Genomic DNA, 19,833 nt, shown 5'->3' on the forward strand with positions numbered 1-19,833 from the left:
CCTCTGCGCCGCTCAGTCAGGGCTTGAGAAGGCACGGGTGGAGGTTGGGAGAAGATTGCCGAGCGGTTCCTCACTGGTGCAGACCTCCCTCTGCTTCTGGGGGTATTTACCCCGGGAGTTTCATTTCAGAGTTAAGCTTTCGGTTGCCCCAGGTTCAATGAAAGTCACATAATCCAAGGCAACCTGGCCAAATTGCGTTTGTGTATTATTATCCTGCGTTGCTGATGCTGAAGGTTTTGGAGAAGAGGGTTGCCCGTTAAGAAGTTCTAAAATAGGGTCTGCGTATAGAATCAGCGGCAGAATTTTGCTTGCCATAATTTCAATTAAATTTTGACAAGATCACTTGAACGTTATAGTTCATAATAGATATCTTTGTATGGCAAAACCACATACCCAGCAAGTTTAATGAACTTGACCTTGTTCAATATTCTCATTACTTTTTTCTTGGCTGAGCTTTCAGTAAGAAAGCTGAAATAAAAGCATGGGACAAAGTTTGGGGCAGTGTCCCTGCTATCACTAAAACGTCCCACAGGGCCAGATACCCCAGTGCCTGTTAATGACCGAGTCCCCGCCGAGCTGGGACGGTTTGCGATGTCCGGCGTCGCGTGTCGTTGTGCTGGAAAGCAGAGAGGCTGCGCGGTTGTAGCGGCGTGCGGCTCACCTCTCCTTTGTGGGACTGTGCTCTTACACAGTTTTGGGATTCAGCATGATGGAAGCAGCAATGACTGTGAGCCAGTTGGGAAAAGACCTTTCATCATGTCTCCACAGCTCCTGTATGACACGTCCCCACTCACCTGGTCCCGCTGCAGCCGGGAGTACATCACACGATTCCTCGAGTAAGTCCTCCCTTCCTCCTCTTCCTCGCTCGCGGGGTGCTGGGGGTGGCTCGGGGCTTGGGTCTGCAGCCAGGGACTGACCCGGCCGATGGCGCCCAGCAGTCAGCCCCAGGGCACGTGGGGATGCTTTTATCTCACTCGGTCGCCTCCGTCCTTGCTGTGAAAGATGGGAATTTGAACACAAAAGCAGCACGAGCGTTTGGGCGGCAGCACAGGGGTTGTGGCTTGAACAAATAAAGCCGGAGGGGTTTTCTTCGAGGCTCTGTGCAGTTTTCTCTGGTGCTCTGCGAGGGGCAGATGATGTTTGCCTGTAGGCAGGAGGCATCACGTGAGGAAATGAGACCGAGCCAAATTCTTCCGTGCGTTTGTTTATTTTTAGCACCCTGTGGCTGATTTTTCAGCCTGTTGTTATGAAGTTCCTAGGAACACAGCCCAGAGATTTACATTTGTCAGCCAGTGGCTTGCACTGGAGAAACATTTTCCTTCCTTGCTACGGGAAGGTTAGAAAACAGTGAGAGCATCGGCAAGAAACGGCGACGGGGAGAGCCGGGCGAGGGACCGGCAGCTCCGTGGCAGGGAGGCTGCCTGGGGCTGAGCTCCCATTTCTAAATCCCAGCCCGGAACGTGTGGGCTTGGCCCCCACGCAGGGTGAATTACTGTTGATTTATGGCTTTCGGTGGAATGGAGCTTTCTCGTATCCGCAGCGTTCTTGGCCCTCTGCTTTTAACCTTCACTTTTGGATTAAGAATTTCCTGCTTGCCCTGACCTTGGGCTGCTACGAGCTGCAACAGGGAAGAAACAGAGCAGCTGGATGCTTCTCCAGTTGGGTTTTGGTCTCTGTGCTCCCCGCAGAAGGGGCAGCTCTTCCTTAAGAGTGGAGCAGGGCCCGGCAGGCGTCTTTCACCGGCTGCAACATCCCCCAGGCGAGGGAGAGGCCCGTTGCCAGCACAGACATAAGTGCATTATAATACGATGTTGGCAGGAGAACAGGAAGGAGTGAGCCAGAAAACGAGACCCTGCTGACCTGGGGTTGCTGGATGTGCTTGCAACAGAGCTCATGTTTTAAAAAAAAAAAAAAAAAAGCACCCTCAGATGATGGTTATTATTGTACAAAAAGTTATTATTTTACAAATGCTGCTGAACGTTTAAGCATCTGAAAATGATTCTCGTCATTGCCAGCAGCACGGCCCTGGTGCTTTGGGTCAGGCCCGGCTGGTGGAACACCCTTGTAAAACAGGGTCCGGTGTCTCGTGGATGCCCTGCCTGCACCACGAGCCCACGGTGGCATGGAGCAGCCTCCCTCCACCTCAGCAGCAGCCTTGGCACAGCTGCAGGTTGTCTCTTCTCCCTTCCCTCTTGTCTCTAGATCAGACAACCAGTTTTTCAGCCTCCTTGCACAGTGCTGGAGGTCTCCTTCTATCATCCTCCCATGGGCTCCTTCCAGCCGATCCCCACCTTCCCGGAGCCTGGGGACGGCTGGTCCGCCCCTGCCTGTGCAGCCCTGCTCCGCCGGCTGCATCGCTCCTCTGCCAGTTCTGCCAGATCCCCTGTTTGTGCAGCTGATTCTTCCCAAGCTCCAATCCTTGCCTTTGTTTTTATTGAATTCCGTCCTGGCTTTTTGGACCCTTCCTCCAGTTCTCCGAGAGCTTTTGGAATTTTAATCCTGCTCTCAAATGTATCTGCAGATCCTCCCAGCCTGCTCACATATGGGGATTTAATCATCATACCATCTACTCCATCATCCAGCTCATTAGCGAACGGACTGCAATAGGCAGACGCAGCGCAGACCCCTGTGCATTTTTACTGCAGAGTGTGGTTTATTGCATATCCCTGCAAAGCCAGAGGGAAACTCATGCCAATTTTTGCTGGCTCGGTAATGTGTTTTGGCCAATTGAAGAGACCGGTAGGACGACTATAAAATATTTAACGAAGAAATAGAGTTTGAACATAGCACTGGAAAGCTGACAGCAAATCTAAATCACCCCCCATACTGGGACAGAGACCTCTCCTGTAAGCTGGGGCAAGACAGAAAGTGCCTTGAGCTCATGCAGGAGCCCAGTGCTTAAGCCTGGGCTTTCCCCAGTAAGGATACCATTCTTTCCATTTTTAAAGAAAACACTCTTTTTAACTGTTTTCTACCAGCAGGTGAAGAAAACACCTCTGGAGGTGCAATGCAGTGACCTCTGTGCATGCCTGAAACAGGCTGCACCATGGTACTGTGTCCAGCTGCCTAATCCACGCTTAATTCATCCCAGCTCAGGCCTGCGTCGCCCGCAGCAATCCTTCCCTCCCCGCCGGGCTGGGACAGGCAGGATGCTCCCGCTGTTGTGGGCTTGGGAACAGAGACTTTGGAGCCCCTGGGCTGCTGAAAGCAGCCTGTTTACTGATTTTTCCAATAGGGAAGCTTCTTATAAAAATATATATATACACATGGTATTTTAAGGGGCTGTCTCCATCCAAGTGAGCTGTTTGCAGGTGTCCAGTGTGGACCTCACTGGGGTGGGATGGGAAAGGGATGAGGGGGTGCCGGTTCTGCCGAGCATCGCCCCGCAGCACCGCCGGCACCCTGGAGCAGGAGCTCTCCCGTGCTGCTGGCCTTTGTTTCTGTGTTGGGTTAAAAAGGAATCTTGTTTCAAGTTAATTTAGACCTGTTCCCAATCACAACAAGCTGAAGTAATCTAATCTGTTGAGAAACCCTCGCCGGAGACTTTGCCTTGCTGGAAACAAGTTTGTTTAAATCAACACTGAAAGCTAAACTAGTGACAATTTCTTGTGTGTTTGTGAAGTTTCGTAGCAAAAGCACTGGGAGCAGAGAGAGGCGGCCAGGAACGTCCCTCGCGGCTCCTGCAGCCTGGCTGCTGGCCACTGGCCGCCTTGATGGCTCGGTTTTAATATCTCTTTTCTAAAGTCATCCTGTCCAGCACAGCCTGAGCACTATTTGTAGCAGCAACTATGAGGGTGAGCGCGTTTTGCTGCTGACAATCTACTTTATTTCTATCAGCAGGGCATTGACATGCAGGTTGCGGTGTCCGCAGGGACGTTTCTGGGGTCAGCGTGATGTATGAACGCGGGGACAGCATCTGTTTCTCAGCAATGAGATGTTTGTTCAATGAAACCCTTCACCTTGAGTGGCGGAAGCTGGGTCCCAACTGAGGACTGAGCTGATGACGTGTTCACAAAGCAAAAAATCAGGGGATTATTCCCAGGGAAAATAACATTTCTGGCTTTCCGTCAGGGGGACAGGCGCATCTCGGGGAAAAGAGGGGAGAGTGCAAGGCACCAGCCCAGCAGCTGCACAGAGAAGCCGCTGCTGCCTTTGCCCCTTCACCTTCCCCATAACCCGCTGTGCCCGGGGGCCGTGGGGCAATCGCTCTGGGAGCGGGCACCCACCCCAAAAAGCAGGTACCCACATGTGCCCGTCGGCCTGCTGGAGCAGCTCCAGGGTGGATTGCAGAGCCAGGGTCACATCAGCTAGAAATGCTCATTGCCTCTCATCGCGGTGGGACATTAATGAGCTGTTCAGTTCCTCTGTTAGCAGCTGCTGGGGCGTTGTTCGGGTGTGCCGGGCCAGTGGCGATGCCGCTCTGACCTCTCTCTTTCAGCCGGGGCTGGGGGCTGTGCCTGGATGACCCCCCTGCCCGGGAGGTGCTGGACTACCCCTTGGTGCCCCCGGGCGTCCTCTACGACGTGGGCCACCAGTGCCGGCTGCAGTACGGCGCTTACTCCACCTTCTGCGACGACATGGACGTAAGCCAGGGTCCCCCTGGTATAACACGGGCTCGTGTGGCTCTGAGGGGCTCTGTGGGGGTGGGGGGCATTGCACGGGCCATCCTCTCCCTCCGAGTTAAATTTGTCCCGATGGGTTGGCCAGTGCATTAACTGTCTCCTGCGCAACCGTGTTTTCTGCAGAGTGTCTGCAACACGCTGTGGTGCACGGTGGGGAACACGTGCCACTCCAAGCTGGACGCTGCCGTTGACGGCACGGCGTGCGGGGAGAACAAGGTAATGGGGAACAGTCCCCTCCGTGGCTGCAGAGACTCCGTGCCCTGCACGCAGGGCAGTTTCACAGGCTCCGGCAGACGGGGACGGGCTCGGTTCACTGCCCTCACTCTGGCCAAACACCAGCCGCTGCTGGGGAGGGACTGCTTCAGTGAAGCTGAAAATGCCTCAGGAAGGTGAAAGCCGCAGTTAATTACCACGGCAGGAGCGCACAAGGCTTGTTCTGCTCTCCGTCTGCTGCGGCGGCAGACGCTCGCCTGCTCGGGGGGTCCAGCAGCGCCTGCAGCAGCTGGGCGGGTGCTGCAGTGGGCACAGGGTGCGGAGGGAACCGGCTGCCTGCAGCCAGCTCCGGTCGCCCTTGCATGGGTGACGTACCAGAACAGGGTTTTCCTGCTCAAGGTAGCATAAAACTATAGAGTTATAAAAATATCTGTAGACGTCTCTCCTCGCTAGGTTTAGTGTCCCCTCCTGAAGCCCTGGCCCCAGAGCACTGGGGATGACCCCGGGCTTAGCCGCCGCTCCCTGAGAAACCTCCCGCCGTGCCTTTGTCCGTGGCTATGCCTCACTGACTTCCCTCTGGGCCGAGGTCAGGCTATGAATCCTGGTGCTGAGGGGTCTCGGTGGAGGTTTGGGTATGTTGCTTCGGACAAATCCTCAAACAGCCCAACATCTCTGAGTTTCCCATCGCTTAGAGGTGTACTGGGGTCTGGCAGAGCTCAGCTGATCCCCAGGCACCTCCATGCGAGCAAAGCATGGATTTTCACGGGACAATATGGGTGCTGGGCTTCAGTGCTCTCCGCAGCCGGGCTCTCTGACTCAACGTCAATTATTGCATCCTTAAACCTTGTTTTCTCTTCTTCTGGCCTGTCCCTTTGCAGTGGTGCTTCAATGGTGAGTGCGTGCCCGTGGGTTACCGTCCCGATGCGATCGACGGCGGCTGGGGCTCCTGGAGCTCGTGGGCTGCCTGCTCACGCAGCTGTGGCGCGGGCGTGCAGAGCGCGGAGAGGCAGTGCAGCAACCCCACGTAAGCAAACCCTCGCTCCCCCAGAGCTCGTCCGGACCCCATTTAGGAGAGGAACCCAATGCTTCCTTATCGCCCTGTAAAGCTGGGGACCATCATCTGGCCACTGTGGTCCTACCCCTGTCTGCATCTCGCGGCAAAACTGTGCCATTGTGCAGTTATCAGTCCGAGCAACGCGCTTTTGAAACACTCGGGGGATTAATTTCATGGGGTTATCCAGCCGCCTGGGCAGCGAAAGCCTCTGGAGGGGCAGAGGTTGCTGTCTTCTTCCACATAGAAGTCGCTCCTGCTCTGTGCATGCAGAGAGCAGTTGCGATATGACTCAAACAAAGCACAAAGGCTCCACGCCTGTAGATGTAAAACATAGCCAGTGTCTAATGACAGAAAAGAAAAACAGGCGTTCTTTGAGCCTGATTCAGAGTTGTTTTGAAAAAATCCTGCTGCTGTTTATCACCCCATTGCATTCCATGAGTGATTTTTGATCTGTGCCCGGCCGGAGGCTGCCTCCCCCCAGCCCGCGGTGCCGCAGCCAGCGCCGCCTCTCGCCTGGAAGTGTCCGGGAGACACTGATGGAGCAGCGGCCTTGTCCATCCCATGATTTCTGGGCCGACCCATCTGCTCCCCAGATGTCCCTTTGGTCACCAAATCGCTGTTGTGCTGGATTCAGCCAGAGCCCCCAGCTGACCCGGGTGTCAGAGCACCCTGGGATGGGAGAGAAAAGGGCTTTGTGAGCGGTGTTCCAGTGGCAGTCGCTTTTCAATGGCTTGAGGACTTCTGAAAGCTACGGGAACAAACTCTCTAACGAGCCCAGATGTGCTTTCTGCCCAGCTTCTTCCTTGGGCACATTGTTTTTGCACATGCCATTGAGCTGTTTAAAGCAGCGCTGTGTAATCTTGGTCCCAGGTCAAGAGCTGGGTTTATGTTTGACATGAGTTTTGTGGCAGAAGTGCAATTGTAGTTTATGGAGTGTTTTAAACACAGCTGCGGGCGGGCAGGGGAGCAAGCACTGGAAAAGCAGGAGAATTTCCCCGGGCAGTTGTTTGCTTTGGCCACTGGAGGTAAATCTTCAGCTTTGCCTTTTGGATGGAGTGAACAAATGTGAGCGCTGGGCAGTCCTCCTCCCGCAGGCATTTCCTTGGGGTAGGGTATGTAAACACAACCCTAAAATAATAATTAACTTTCTCTTCAGTGAAGTGTGCCCAGACTTAACTGATCAGGGGAAAAGTCTTTTTTATGAGGCCGTGGGGACGTGGGCCATGGAGAGTGCTGTGACCACAGGAAAAGGCAAGCGTCAGGAGATGGTGGCAGTATTTTGAGAGTCTGTTGGCATCTGAGAAAAAACTGTTGTTGCGTCTAAAGTCCCTCTTACTTTAAAAAGTCCAGCAGCAGCTTTGCCGTTCCCTTGGACAGTAGAGGAGCAGAGCTGGAAGCGCATCCCGGGCGGGAGGGAGAGCAGCTCCTCCGGAGCGGCCGCAGAAGGGGCACCTGGCTGACCTGGCTCGCGGGAGCGCTGGCACCTCGTCAGCCGTGGGAGCTGGGATGGTGAAGGAGATGTTTTACCCCCGGGGAAGGGTGCCCAGCTGCAGAAGGTGGAGGGGCTTCAGACATGCACACTGCCAGTGACGCCTGACTTTTTAAAAACTTTTTATAACATCATACACTAGGCCTGTAAAACCGGCCATAATGGCAACATTAAGGAGAGACTGTCCAGAGGGACAAGACCCAAGATGTAGCTCATCCAGCTTGAGAGCTGTCACTCAGCAAAACCTTTGGTCCATGGTCTATGGACCTGTAGGGCAGCCCAGCGGCCACAGCAGCAGCAGGGAGCTGGTGCAGGAGGGACTTGGAGAAGAAGGACGTGGGCCATGGTTTCCACACGTTTCCCCAGCTTGCTCTGTGGAGTGGGGATCCTTCTGGAGAAGCTGTTGGGTTCATAGCCAGCTCCCTTACACGGACATCGCAGCAGAGCGATGTGTGTGGGCCATAACTGGGAGAGCTCCCTGCTGGTTCCAGGTGGTCTCAGGCTTGACCCAACCTCATGAGATCAAATCTTAGCAGCAGGTACAAAACCACCCTCCCTTAGCTGTGAATAAAAAGGGAGTTTCCTCTCGTGTGTGGTAGGTCTTTATTTCATAGGACAGAGGATAACAGGTTTAAACTGAAAGAGGGTGGATTTAGATTGGACATAAGGAAGAAATTTTTTATCATGAGGGTGGTGAGGCACTGGAACAGGTTGCCCAGAGAAGCTGTGGATGCCCCATCCCTGGAAGTGTTCAAGGTCAGCTTGGAGCAACCTGATCTAGTGGAAGGTGTCCCTGGCAGGGGGGTTGGCTGGGATGATCTTTAGGGTCCCTTCCAACCCAAACCCTTCGGTGATTTTCCCTTTTCCCTCCCGCGGACAGGCCGAAGTACGGGGGCAGGTACTGCCTGGGGGAGCGGAAGCGGTTCCGGATTTGCAACATCAGGCCGTGTCCCCCCGACAAGCCCTCCTTCCGCCAAGTCCAGTGCAGCCAGTTCAACCCCATGCTCTACAAAGGGAAGCTCTACAGGTGGACGCCGGTGCCCAACAACAGTGAGTCAAGGGCAAAGCCCACTGCCGGGTTTCTGCCTGCAGCCCCAATGAAAATCCTGAAACACAGTCTTGATAACAGCTTGATTTTGCTGTTCGTGTCTGTAAGATTTGCCTTGCAGCGTGTTTATGCCGTGTTTTAAATTATGGCTGGGCTTGCAGGGATAATTTATGTTTTCGGAGATGGTTACATGGCCCCCAGCTGCTCGGGTTTAGTTTCTGCCTGTTGGGCTCCCCAGTTAACCCCTGCGAGCTGCACTGCCGGCCAGAGGACGAATACTTCGCAGAAAAGCTGCGGGATGCCGTCATCGACGGGACGCCGTGCTACGAGATGAACGCCAGCCGCGACATGTGCATCAATGGCATCTGCAAGGTGGGTCCCGCACCCAGGCCCTGTGGGGAGGGAGCCCAAGGACCCCCCGTGCTCGGGGAAACGCAGGTGGGTGCTGTGACCCATCCTTAGGTGAGCCTGTTCCCCTCTCACGCATGCCCCGACGGGCCGAGCTTACTCGTTTTGTCATTCGCCTCTCGGAAAGCTTTCCTTATTTCCACATATTTCAGCCTCTGGGCTGGCTTCAAGGAAATAGAGCACCAACCCAAGGAAATAAAGGAAGAACAGTTTCACTTGAAAATAAGGTCAGGGATACGAAAGGGTGCGTAGAGAGGACGCCCAGCCCAGCCCTGAACCCGGTGCTGGCAGCCGCGGGTCTGCCCTGCAGCGGTAAGGATGCCTGCCCTGGCTTGGCAGCCTCTCCCAGCACTGGGATTTGTCCTTCCTTTTGGGTCGTTATTTTAATTTCTTGGAAGCTCCCTACAAACGAGCTGTGATGTGCCGCAGTGTTGCTCTGGCTGCTGGCCGGGGAGGGCGTCTCCTGGCGCGGGAGGCCCAGGAATCTGGTGGAGATGGCGCGGTCGGCGCTGTGAATCACCTGGGAGATGCTGGCGTGGCTGGGGAGGCTTCGCCAAGCTGTGCCCTGGGTCTTCCAGCTGCCGTCGGTGGCAGCGAGACGGTCCCTTCCTTCACACCTTCCCTTTCCCTGGGGAAGCAGTCCTGAGGTTTAGGATAGAGTAAGCCCACATGCAGGACATTGGATTGCTGTTAAATTAGGGAATGGGTGGTGATCTGAGCTGCCGTGGTCTGTGGGGCAGATTCCAACCATGGGATGTACCAAAGCCACGCTGCCGCAAAGCTGATGGCCGTGTCTCACCAGGGCCGCACGCAAGCGGGCAGGACACGGGTCTGCCGTAGCGTTAGGTAAAGGCGCTCTCTGAAAGGCTTCTTGGGAAAACAGGCTTTTTGGAAAAAAGCTTTTTGAACAGCACAAAGAACAGCAGGAAACAGGGAAAATAATCAGTCAACGAGTTTCCTTGCAGCCTCTTATATAAAAACCACTTGTGGAAACTTCCCCCCCTCGCTGGCCGTGCCGCTGGCAGCAGCGGGCAGGGGCCCGACGGCAACTGGTGGCTGTGGGAAGGTCCCGTTTCCTCCCGTAACAGGCTGTAAGTGACTTCAGAGGCTGCGGCGCGCCGATGCGCAGGCACGGGCTGGAGGGAGAGCGCAGGGGTCAGGATTTTTGCTTGGCACGTGCAACAGGGTGCGATCCAGCGGCTCGCTGCAGGTGACAGCGCGTTTAACCAGAGCTCGTTGCACACAAAATCCTTGTCGCCGCTGAGCCTGCTGCTGGCTGCGACACCAGAGTTACACCTGGCTCACTACAGACTGTCGCAGTAGGTAAAGCGGTGCTGCTTCTGCCGTAGGTGTGTGCCGGCGGTGCCCGGGCACCTCCTCGGGCAGCGAAGGCTGAAGGCTCCCCGTTGGCACGGGACCCAGCGGCTCCCTTTGGGGTCTTGGCTGCGGCTTTTATGGTGCAAAATCACAGGGAGGCTCTCGCTCTGCACAGGTCAAGCACTTTGGCACGAGATGTGGAGAGCTTCAGCAGAACATAAAAACAGTCTTCAGGAAGTGTTTTGAAACAGGATTAGCGGGGCCAAGGACCAAGGGGCTTTCCCAGCTTGGCTCGGCATGTAACATGTGCCGACAGGCTCTGCTGCCTGGGGACTCGGGTAGGAAAAGGCGAAAATGAGATGTGGGTCGTGCTCCTCGCTGCGTATCAACAGGACAGCAGGACCACAAGGATATGTTAGAGAAATCCGTATTGCAGCCGAGGTGTCTGTATCGCCGCCCATCCTGCAAAAAGACCCCAGCTCGCCCCACTCTCCCATCCACGTTCCTTATTTCCCACCATTTAGGACCATTGTGTCTCTCCCTTGTTCCTCCCGTGTCGGCAGCCGATGGCGCGGTGCGAGGCCGGGGGCGTGCAGGGGCGCGGGCGACTGACGGGGCTGCCTTGCAGAACGTGGGCTGCGACTACGAGATCGACTCCAACGCGGTGGAGGACCGGTGCGGCGTCTGCCATGGGGACGGCTCCACCTGCCACACCGTCAAGAAGACCTTCGAGGACAGCGAGGGGCTGGGTAAGGGCGCTCGGCTCCGTCCCCAAAACACCAGGTGCCTGTTCTGCTCGGAGCTGGGCTCGCCGCTGCTCCTCATTTGCAGTGTGGTTTTAAATCACGACTTGGCAATTTGGATGGGATAAGACCTGAGTAGCAGCATGGGGAGATGTGGCATTGCTGTTGCACTTCTTGCTTCTCGGAAGAAAAATATCCCCTTACTGCTCTTTGTGTCTGAAGGCCTGAAAACAAATCTGTGCACGCTGGAGCCAATTTGGAGAGGTTTAAGGGGATTTGGTGGGTTGACAAGGACATGTTGAAAGTGTGGTAAATGCCTCGCCAGCGCCCGTACGGGAAATGTCTCGCTCTGCGATGGGCTCTCCCAGCAGGGAACGCAGCTGGGCTCAAGGTGGGGTTTGGTGCCTGTGGTGCCTTACAGAGGTGTAAGGAATGGCGTGATGCTGGCACCGAGGGACGCTAGTGCCTACCCAAGGGACACTAGCACCCACCTGAGGGCGCGGATCATCTCTGCCATGTCTTTAACTCCCCGAGAGTGATGCTTGGTTCCGTTCCCAGGTTACGTTGATATTGGGATTATTCCCGTGGGAGCCCGGGAGATCCGGATTGAAGAAGTCGCAGAAGCTGGGAATTTTCTGGCGCTGCGGAGCGAGGACCCGGAGAAGTATTTCCTGAACGGCGGCTGGACCATCCAGTGGAACGGGGACTACAGGGTGGCAGGGACCACCTTCACCTACAAGAGGACGGGGAACTGGGAGAACCTCACCTCCCCGGGGCCCACCGTGGAGCCCGTGTGGATCCAGGTACAGTCCAGGCTCTGCTGGTGGTCGGGGTGCACGACGGGGAGGACAGAGCTGCCGGCCTCCTGCCTTCCTGTGCCGGGCTGAGCTGCCGTGGTCTGTCCTGGCACTTCCCTGCCATCCGAGGGATGGGGCCGCGTTTCTCTGGGAGCCAACGTCAGGAGCAGCTGAACATGTGCTGCCGGCCCGGGGAGCATTTCCAGCCCACACTGCTTCCAGCTGAGCCTTGTCCCCTTTGCAGCATTCCTCAAAATATTTACACAGCAGAGAGAGCATGAGGAGAAAGAGCCCCTTTCCTGAGGCCTTTCCCATATCTTATCAAAAGCAGGGGAAGAGCCCGTGGTGCTTCTGGCAGGGCTGGAGCAGCCGGCGGAGGAGGCAGGAGCTGGGAGCCGTCACGGTGCCGTGCGTGGTGGCAGAGGGTGGCCCGCCAGCACCCCTCGGCAGTGCCATGCTCCCGCCGGCGCCGTGCCCCCCTCTGCACCGCCTGATGCTGTGGCGAGGAGCTTGGCCCGTGGGGTCATGCTCCATGGTCCAAACCCAGGTGATGCCTCCCAGCGTGCTGCAGGTCAGGCTCCGCTTCCAAAAAGGATCATTTAAAATCCTCTGAAACAGCTAGAAATGTCAAGTTTTCCTCTTTTTTGCATGTGGGAATTTCTGTAAAGCTACTTCCCTTCCCAGAATAAGTCGTTGTTTTCCATCAGACCCCCAAGGCTTTGAGGGTGAGCCCCGTCGTGGAGCGATGCTGCCTGGCATCAGCCGCAGCTCCCATGGCAGGAGAGGGCACCTGGGACCTGCCACTCTGCCTGCCTGGATCTGGGCAGAAGAGGTTACAATTAACCACGTAGTCCCAAAAAAACCCAAAAAACATTTAAAAAAAATTGCCTTGCAGCAGTGGCTGAGTTGCGGGCAGAAGGAGAGCATCTGCCCATCTCCTGCTGCTGTCAGGCATTGCCTCCAGCAGATAGCCTTTGTGCAGAGCCGGCAGTGGGGGAGCAGACTTAGCAGATAATGAACTTCAGGGATTATTTATTTCTACGTGACCTGCTCACCCTAATGATCCTTTTGCCTCCGGATCAGCAGGAGAGTCTCGGCCTTTGCCCCAGTGACGGGAGCACAAAGTTGCGTCCCCAAGCTTGTGCGGCTGCCCCATGGCTGGTGCAGGTGGTCCAAGCCCCCGGCCACTGCCCCTGCTCCCCGGGAAGCCCCTTCTCCAATTCATGCATCCTGCAACACTTTTAACCCGAGCCCAACTCGACCGTTGCTAATGCCCTCCACTGCAGCACCGGCAGCTCTAGCACTTACCTGGAAATTGCCTTATTTTACAAACTGATCCCACTCTATTAATTTTCACCTTGTTTCCATGGAAAAATGCTGCCTGGGGGATTACTTTTCAGCACAGCTTTGTATTTTAACAAGCTTTGCACCACTTTGCAGGGGTTATGACTGTCGGTGGGAAGGCAGCGTGGCGCGGGGGGCTCGGGGCCGTCCCTGCCAGGCAGGTTCCTTGGAGCTGCCCGCTGCTGCTGTGCCAGGCTCTGCGATTCCTTCCCCCGGGAATGGCCACCAGGATGGTCAGTAGTGAGGGATCTGCCAGTTTAATGCAAAGCTGTCAGGAGCCAACATCCTTGTGCCTGCGAGGCCAAGCTTTCCGAGGAGAAGCCGGTGGGAATCGTCCCGTGGGTGACGGCACAGCCGGCACCAGGCTGAAATGGCTCGTGGTGTGAAGTGTGGCGCGGGGGCAGTGGCCCCCACGAGGGTACGTCCCACGGACCCCGGCAACCCCCCAGCAACCGCGGCTCAGCCCGATGCACTCATCCCGAGCATCAGCCCCTTTGCAGAGGCTCGCCCCGGAGCCCGGCCACACCGAGCAGCCAAAGTCTTCGCCTTGTGCATCTCTTTCAGCAGAGGCTCAGGAGGAAATGTGAGCGGGATCCTGGGCTCCTCTGCCGCCGAGTGCTGCTCTTAACGGGAACACTGGCGTGCTCGGCACCAGCAAATCGCTTTCTGGGATTCGCAACCTAATTAAAACCTTTTGACAAAAATGTTTCAATGTTCATGAAGAGGTTTTGGAAAGATGCCCTCGCTCCCGCCAAAGCTCCAAGAACAACAAAGCTTTGGCAATAATGGGAGCACTTAGGCTAAGAAAAACACGGTTAAACTCCCAGCCTTTGCCGAGCGCTGGTGCGGGAGGTGCTTTGGGCAGGATTTGTGTCAACCGCAGGAGCTGCTTTGTGCGTGTTGGGAGCAACGGGAACCCCTTCCAAGTGGGGAGCAATTAAAGCTTTAGGTGCGTGTCACCATCAGCCATTGCTGGCATTTGCTGCCGGCGGCTCCCTCCTGTTTGCCACAGCCTGTTCTTGCACCGCGCGAGGCGGGGGTCACGCCGGGGCGGGTGCCCCCAGCCGCTCTGTGCGGTGCACGGGGCACATCAGGCCGCAGCCCCAACGCAGTTGAGCCCCTCGCCTGGTGCTGCCCAGGGCGCATCGCTGGCAGGTTGGAGGCGCAAACAGGGAAGGACGCAGGTAGCCGACATCTCGAGCCGGGATGTACTGCGGTGCTTCCCCAGGGCAGTTGCTGGAGCAGTTGCAGCTCTCTGGGACATGTGGAGGCGAGGAGATTTGATTCCTCCTTTTTGGGGCTGGGCTTTTGCTGCTGTCCCCTGCTGCCGCCATCCCAAAGGACAGGTCACTGTGACTGACGTTCATCTGAGTGTCCGTCCGTCCGGGCCAGCCACTGTCAGTCCAGCACACGGGGCTGGGAGCAGTCAGAGCTCCCTCCAGCCATAACATCCCTTGCTGAGAGGTCAGGGAGGGTGATGGAGGGAGGCAGACGTGGCTCAGTGTGCTCCTGACTGCATCCGTCCTTGTGGGGAGGGTCATTCCTGCCCCACGTGCCGCAGACTCCGAGCTGGGCTGGGGCTGGTGGGGGCACACGCAAAACCTCCTCCCCAGCTCCAGCTGTGGGGAAGGGGACGTCTGGCCGTCCTGGGCCCTTCAGCATGCTGAACCTCGAGAAAGTCCTTGGATGAGGCTGCATTTGGCAGTGGGACTGGACAGGATCATCAGGGCAAACATAAAATCAAAGTCCTGGTGGTTCTCAAGGCTCTCACTGTTATTTTTTGTTATTACCTGACATTTCCACAAGCCCAATGCTCTGAGCTGGGGCAGCTCCTCTGCTCCTATGCTGCTTCAGCCATTTGCTACCCCTGTTTCTGAAATGGTCATGTGCTGCTCCTGGGGTACAGGTAATGCAGCCCTGGTACGGAGCCAGATGGAGAATGACATCTTTATGGCTGTGCTGGGCAGGTTGTTACCTCCTGAAAAGCCCCTGGGGTGCAATGGCCACCCCTGGCCATGTCCCTGACCGCCCGTTGTCTCCCCCCAGCTGCTGTTTCAGGAGACCAACCCCGGCGTGCGGTACCAGTACACCATCCAGCGCCCGGCAGACAGCGAGAACGAGATCGAGCAGGCGGAGTTCCTCTGGCGCTTCGGCTCCTGGACCATGTGCACCGCCACGTGTGGGACCGGTGAGTCTGGCTCCCGCGGGACCCTGGGGCTCGGCCACCCACGGTGGAGGAGCAGAGCCCGCAGAGCATCCCTGTACCACGGGAATGCCTTAGAAATTCCCCGGTCTTTGGTTTCAGGAGGTCTTGGGGGGAAAAAAAAGTGACATCTGCTGAGGTCACTGTTTGCTGGTGCCCCTGGCATGGACCCCGTGCTTTATCAGCACTTTGCTCCTTGCTCGGTGTCCTGTTACTGCGCCGGGTGTTCCTTGGCGTCAGGGTGATGGAGACAAAAGAGCTTTAGAGAAATCCAGGGAGTGTCGAAGGGCCGGTGTCCCGCCTGGCTGGGCCTCTCCAAGGGGGATTGTTTCCAGGGTTTTACGGAGAGCACATGGGAGGGTGCCCGGCGCGGGCAGAGCCCAGGGGTCCTGCGCTGCCCCGTGGTGTTGGACACTTGCTTCCCCCCTCCTGCCCCACTGCACCGCCAGCCGGGAGTCCCGGGGTCCCTGGGGCAGCTTTTGGGGTGGCTGATGGAGGGGAACGGTCAGGGCACACTGCAAGGGGGGAGGCTGAGACCAGCAAGCACATCCTTGAGAGCGGCTGCCACTGAAAAAAAGGGAATTCAAGGACACTCGTGCTTTCTAGGTAGTCCAGAGTGCCAGGAGATGTTTCCTGCCTGTTCCTGGGAGATAGGTGTGGATTCCTGCTTGGAGCAGGAGGGTCGTGGTGCGGCAGGAGCTGCGGGGTGTTTTACCTACATTTATGCTGAGAGCTCTTTGCTGTGGGTTTGCAAGGGCCCTGCAGCGTGGGGAGTCAAGGAGGACGGGAGCTGAGGGCACTTCCCTTTGCAAGCTTTGAGTGCTTGGCTCCCAGAACAGAAGGGAAATACAGGAGCAGGTCTGGCAGGAGTCGGGTGAGGATGCTCACCCTGTCCGGCCACAGGTGAGTGGCTGGAGGAGGGCTGAGCCCCTCTCCCTGGGCTGCACGACAGTGTGAGCTGAGACATGGATTTGGGAGAGCTCAGGCTGAGCCTCTTCTGCGGGGGCCAGCCCCAGGGCCCCAGCCCCGCCGGCCCCATAAGCTCCCGAGCGCTTGAGCCAGAGCGCAGCTCAGCAGCTTCAGCAGGGTCGTATCAATCTCAGCTGATTGCGGTGGTTAATATTTATAGCTCTCCCAAGTCATGGGTCAAGTACGTGTTGCAAAAAGGAGGGCAAAAGCAGGCAGCGAGGCAGCGCGTTGAGGGTGAGGTCATCCTGAAAAACGTCATCCCGTGAGCGCTGCAGACTGGGGGCAAGAGGCTTCGGCGGGTGATTTATCCATGAGCTGCGGCTGGGGCAGAAGGCTGCCAAAAAAGAGTTGTGCTGCTGTCAGCTGGCTCCCCTTCGGACACAGCCTCCCCGAAAGCCTCACTGTGTGCGTGTGTGCATACACACGTGCTCCGACGGCTGGATGTGGCTCTGGCCGGTGGTGCCAGGACGGTGTTCCCCTCGCGAGCTGCAGCATCTCCACTGTTCGCCGGCCTGCGCTGCGTGTGCTCCTCCGCGTGGCTTTGGCAGCCCCAAACACAGGGTGCCTCCTGTGCCGCGGCTGCAGAGGCTTTTCGTAAGGGGAGAGGTGGGGAAAGGCTTTTCCCCCTGGCCAAGAGGTCCCTCCGGCAGCGGGGTGTTTTCTGCGGAGCCTCCATCAGCTGCATCGCTATTAAACCCTGTTAGGCAGCTTGTGGAAGGGCATTTTTCTGCATCTCTTTCATCTCACTGCTGGCTATAAAAGCTGTAGGACAGTAAAGGTTTTACTCCAGAGATCTCTGCTCAGCAGCTCGGCAGGACCGAGGTTTGCCTTGTGCTGGACAGACAGACACTGTGTCCCGCCAGCCCCAGGGAGGAGCCTTGGCTGCGGGCTGCCGCCTGTAATGCCCGGGAGCCCGTGTCCTGGCTGGACTGGTGTTGCTTACTTCCATCCGTCCATCCATCCATCCAGTCCCAGGTGTCCCTGCTTTGCAGCTGCATATCCAGGGTTGCTTTCCAGCCCAGTTAAGCTCCGTAGGTCTCATCACACACGTGTCAGATTGAGACCAGGTGTCCAGCTCTGCTTTTCCCACCTAGGTACACTGGGAGCACTGGTGCTGTTGGGCTCCATGAGGGCATCGGTGCCTCAGTAGAAGTGGGCTCTCAACTTCCAGTTTCAGTGGTGGTTTCATTTTCTTCCCCCTGTTTTTGGTGGCTCAAGTTTACCTTAGGGCCTCCTCTTGCCTGCTGGCAGAGGATGCTCAGTGGTTCGGTTCGATTTTCGTCTCGAGCCAAGCCCTTGCCTGTGTCCGCAGGGGTGCAGCGGCAGATCGTGCACTGCGTGGAGAAGCTGGCCGGCATTGTGGAGGAGCGGTACTGCGACGCGCTCACCCGCCCTGACGACCGGCAGAGGACATGCAGTGAGGAGCCCTGCCCGGCCAGGTCTGCTGGGTTTCCCCTCGCTCCTTCTCAGCAAAGCTTTAATCTCCAAACTGCCCTAAGGGGGTGACCGGAGTCAGGGTGACCTCAGTCGCTGCCGTGCCCGGGTTGCACCAGGACACGTGCAGCTATTTGCACCCCTGGTTTTGCAGCTCTCCTCTCCTGCATGCTTGAGAACGGGTCCCAGACCCTGCCTTGGTCCACGGCATCAAATCCCTGTGGTTGCCCCGCCGCCGCAGCGCGTTGCCTGTCCACAGACCATGAGCTGCACGGGAAGGCACCATCCTGGGAGGGCCAGGAGCTCCTCTCTGCCCCTGTGCAAATAACCATCCCTGCCACAACACGGGGACTAACCCATTCCCGACCCTCGATTCGGGTGCCCTGACCTTGGGCTGAATCATAAGCCGCAGCTGGGATCCTAATTCCCCCTGATCGTTACAGGCTGTCGGAGCCTGCGTGCCTCTCCTGTACCTCTCCTGGCCCCAAAGACCTCTCGCTTGGTGGTGGCTAAAACCCACCGCCCTGCAGTGGTGGGGCGTGGGACAGAGTCTGGCTCGAGGCTGGCTCCGGCTGAGACATTTTCCCTTCCACGTTTCCCCAGGTGGTGGGTCGGCGAGTGGCAGAAATGCTCGGCCACCTGCGGCCAGTCGGGGCTGATGAAGAGGACGGTGCTCTGCATCCAGAGCGTGGGGCTGGACGAGCAGAGGGCCTTGCAGCAAGCAGACTGCCAGCACCTCTCCAAGCCAGACGCCACCGCGCCCTGTCACCGGGAGGTTCCCTGTCCCTCCCAGTGGGCCGTGGGGAACTGGTCCGAGGTAAGAAGGAGCCTCGGGGAGGTCCCAGTGTCTTGCAAAGCTGGCGGGAACTGGGGACAAAGTGCCCCCAGGCATCCTCAGCCTGCCCAAGAGTGATGAGCGTGCTCCTGCTTACAGGGAAAACTCATGGATGTGTTTCTGTGGGCTCACGTTGTAACACCAGCTCACACGGACGGGGATTTCGTGGCACGGGGAGGTCTTGGAGTGAGGAAGCAGCACTGAGCTGCTTGACTCTGCCCCATCCTCTTGGAAGGATGTTCCATGCTTGATTGCAAGGAGGGCAGAAACAAGAAGTTTTCAACCTTTCAGTGTATTTTCCAGCACCACAAGCCTTCGCCTTTGTTTTGGCAGAAGCCTTAAAGATAATTCTTGCCTGCTGAAGCAGGACGTTAGGGGCAGGCCGGGGCCTGGATGCACCGTGCATGTGTGTGCTGGCCGGTGGGCATCTGCTCCCGGCAGCGTGACCTGGCGCTGGGGCGAAGCGGCCCCCGCTCTGCTGCAGGGGTGGGCAGAGACCCCCTCAGCCGTGCTCCCAGGGAACCGGGGGGGCATCACAAACTGTTCAACAAGTTTTTTAAAAAGAGAGAGAGAGATCAAAAAAAAAAAAAACCCATGTCTAAAATGCCATGGTCTGTGGACACCCTGTGTAGCCTTTGTTTATTTTTGCATTTCTGTGGATCAGCTTAACCGCGGGTTGAGGGTTTTAACCAGAAAATTATAACTCCTAATTTAAGCAGTGGTTTCGGAAAGTGTTCAGCGTGAAGACAAGTATCAGGAGGGAAATGAGAGAGCCTGGGAACTGGCCTTGTTGCTAAGAAACAAACGGAATAAAAATGTGAACAGAAAATTTGAAGGCTAAATGAGAGCTATTTAGAAATAGTTTTCTAGGGGCCCACAAAAGCCACAATTGCAGGGCTGAAAAGAAGGCTGCAATCGTTTAAAGGGAAAGCCATGAATTGCCCACGGGTCTGTGCTGTGTGTGGAGCCGGCCCAAGCTGTCACAGCCGTCCTCTGTGGTGTTGGCATCGACGGATCTGTGAGCCCAGGAAAAATGTGCTGAGATTTTGAGATACCTGTAATTTTTCTGTCCTTCTTTCACTTAAAGCAAGAGCCCTCCTTCTTCTCCATTTCCACCACCGCCAGTAAATAGAGACATTTGAGGGGCTTGGAAGCTCCCCAGAAACGTGGTCCTTCTGTCCAGCAATAGCCATAGGAGGTTGTTGGTTTTGTTTGAAGGTGCAGACGCCGGGGCAGGGCAGCACGTCCGCCCGCCTGGCACTGGCAGCGCCCGGGCAGCCCGCAAAGCTGAAGGGTTATTATTTGCGGTTTGGGTAGCCCGACAAAGTGCTTACACACTGGGACTTGGTGCCTTCAG

The 19,833-nt window shown here is 56.7% G+C and overlaps 1 protein-coding gene across 4 annotated transcripts in view; it reads left to right on the forward strand.

Annotated features, from left to right (window-relative positions):
• The window catches only part of ADAMTS7 (ADAM metallopeptidase with thrombospondin type 1 motif 7), a 49,767-nt gene that overhangs the window by 11,437 nt on the left and 18,497 nt on the right, over positions 1-19,833 (forward strand). For all 4 annotated transcript variants that reach the window (XM_087744521.1, XM_087744522.1, XM_087744523.1 and 1 more), the window contains exons 8-18: positions 693-836; positions 4,439-4,583; positions 4,746-4,838; positions 5,714-5,859; positions 8,259-8,428; positions 8,665-8,798; positions 10,780-10,900; positions 11,453-11,697; positions 15,082-15,223; positions 17,520-17,646; positions 18,245-18,458. In XM_087744521.1, coding sequence (XP_087600647.1) covers positions 693-836; positions 4,439-4,583; positions 4,746-4,838; positions 5,714-5,859; positions 8,259-8,428; positions 8,665-8,798; positions 10,780-10,900; positions 11,453-11,697; positions 15,082-15,223; positions 17,520-17,646; positions 18,245-18,458 — 1,681 coding nt within the window. The remainder of the gene's footprint in view (positions 1-692; positions 837-4,438; positions 4,584-4,745; positions 4,839-5,713; positions 5,860-8,258; positions 8,429-8,664; positions 8,799-10,779; positions 10,901-11,452; positions 11,698-15,081; positions 15,224-17,519; positions 17,647-18,244; positions 18,459-19,833) is intronic.

Source organism: Nipponia nippon, unplaced genomic scaffold (assembly GCF_047370975.1).
Source record: "Nipponia nippon isolate SJK-2023a ecotype South Korea unplaced genomic scaffold, ASM4737097v1 scaffold_9, whole genome shotgun sequence".
Classification (NCBI taxonomy): Eukaryota; Metazoa; Chordata; class Aves; order Pelecaniformes; family Threskiornithidae; genus Nipponia; species Nipponia nippon.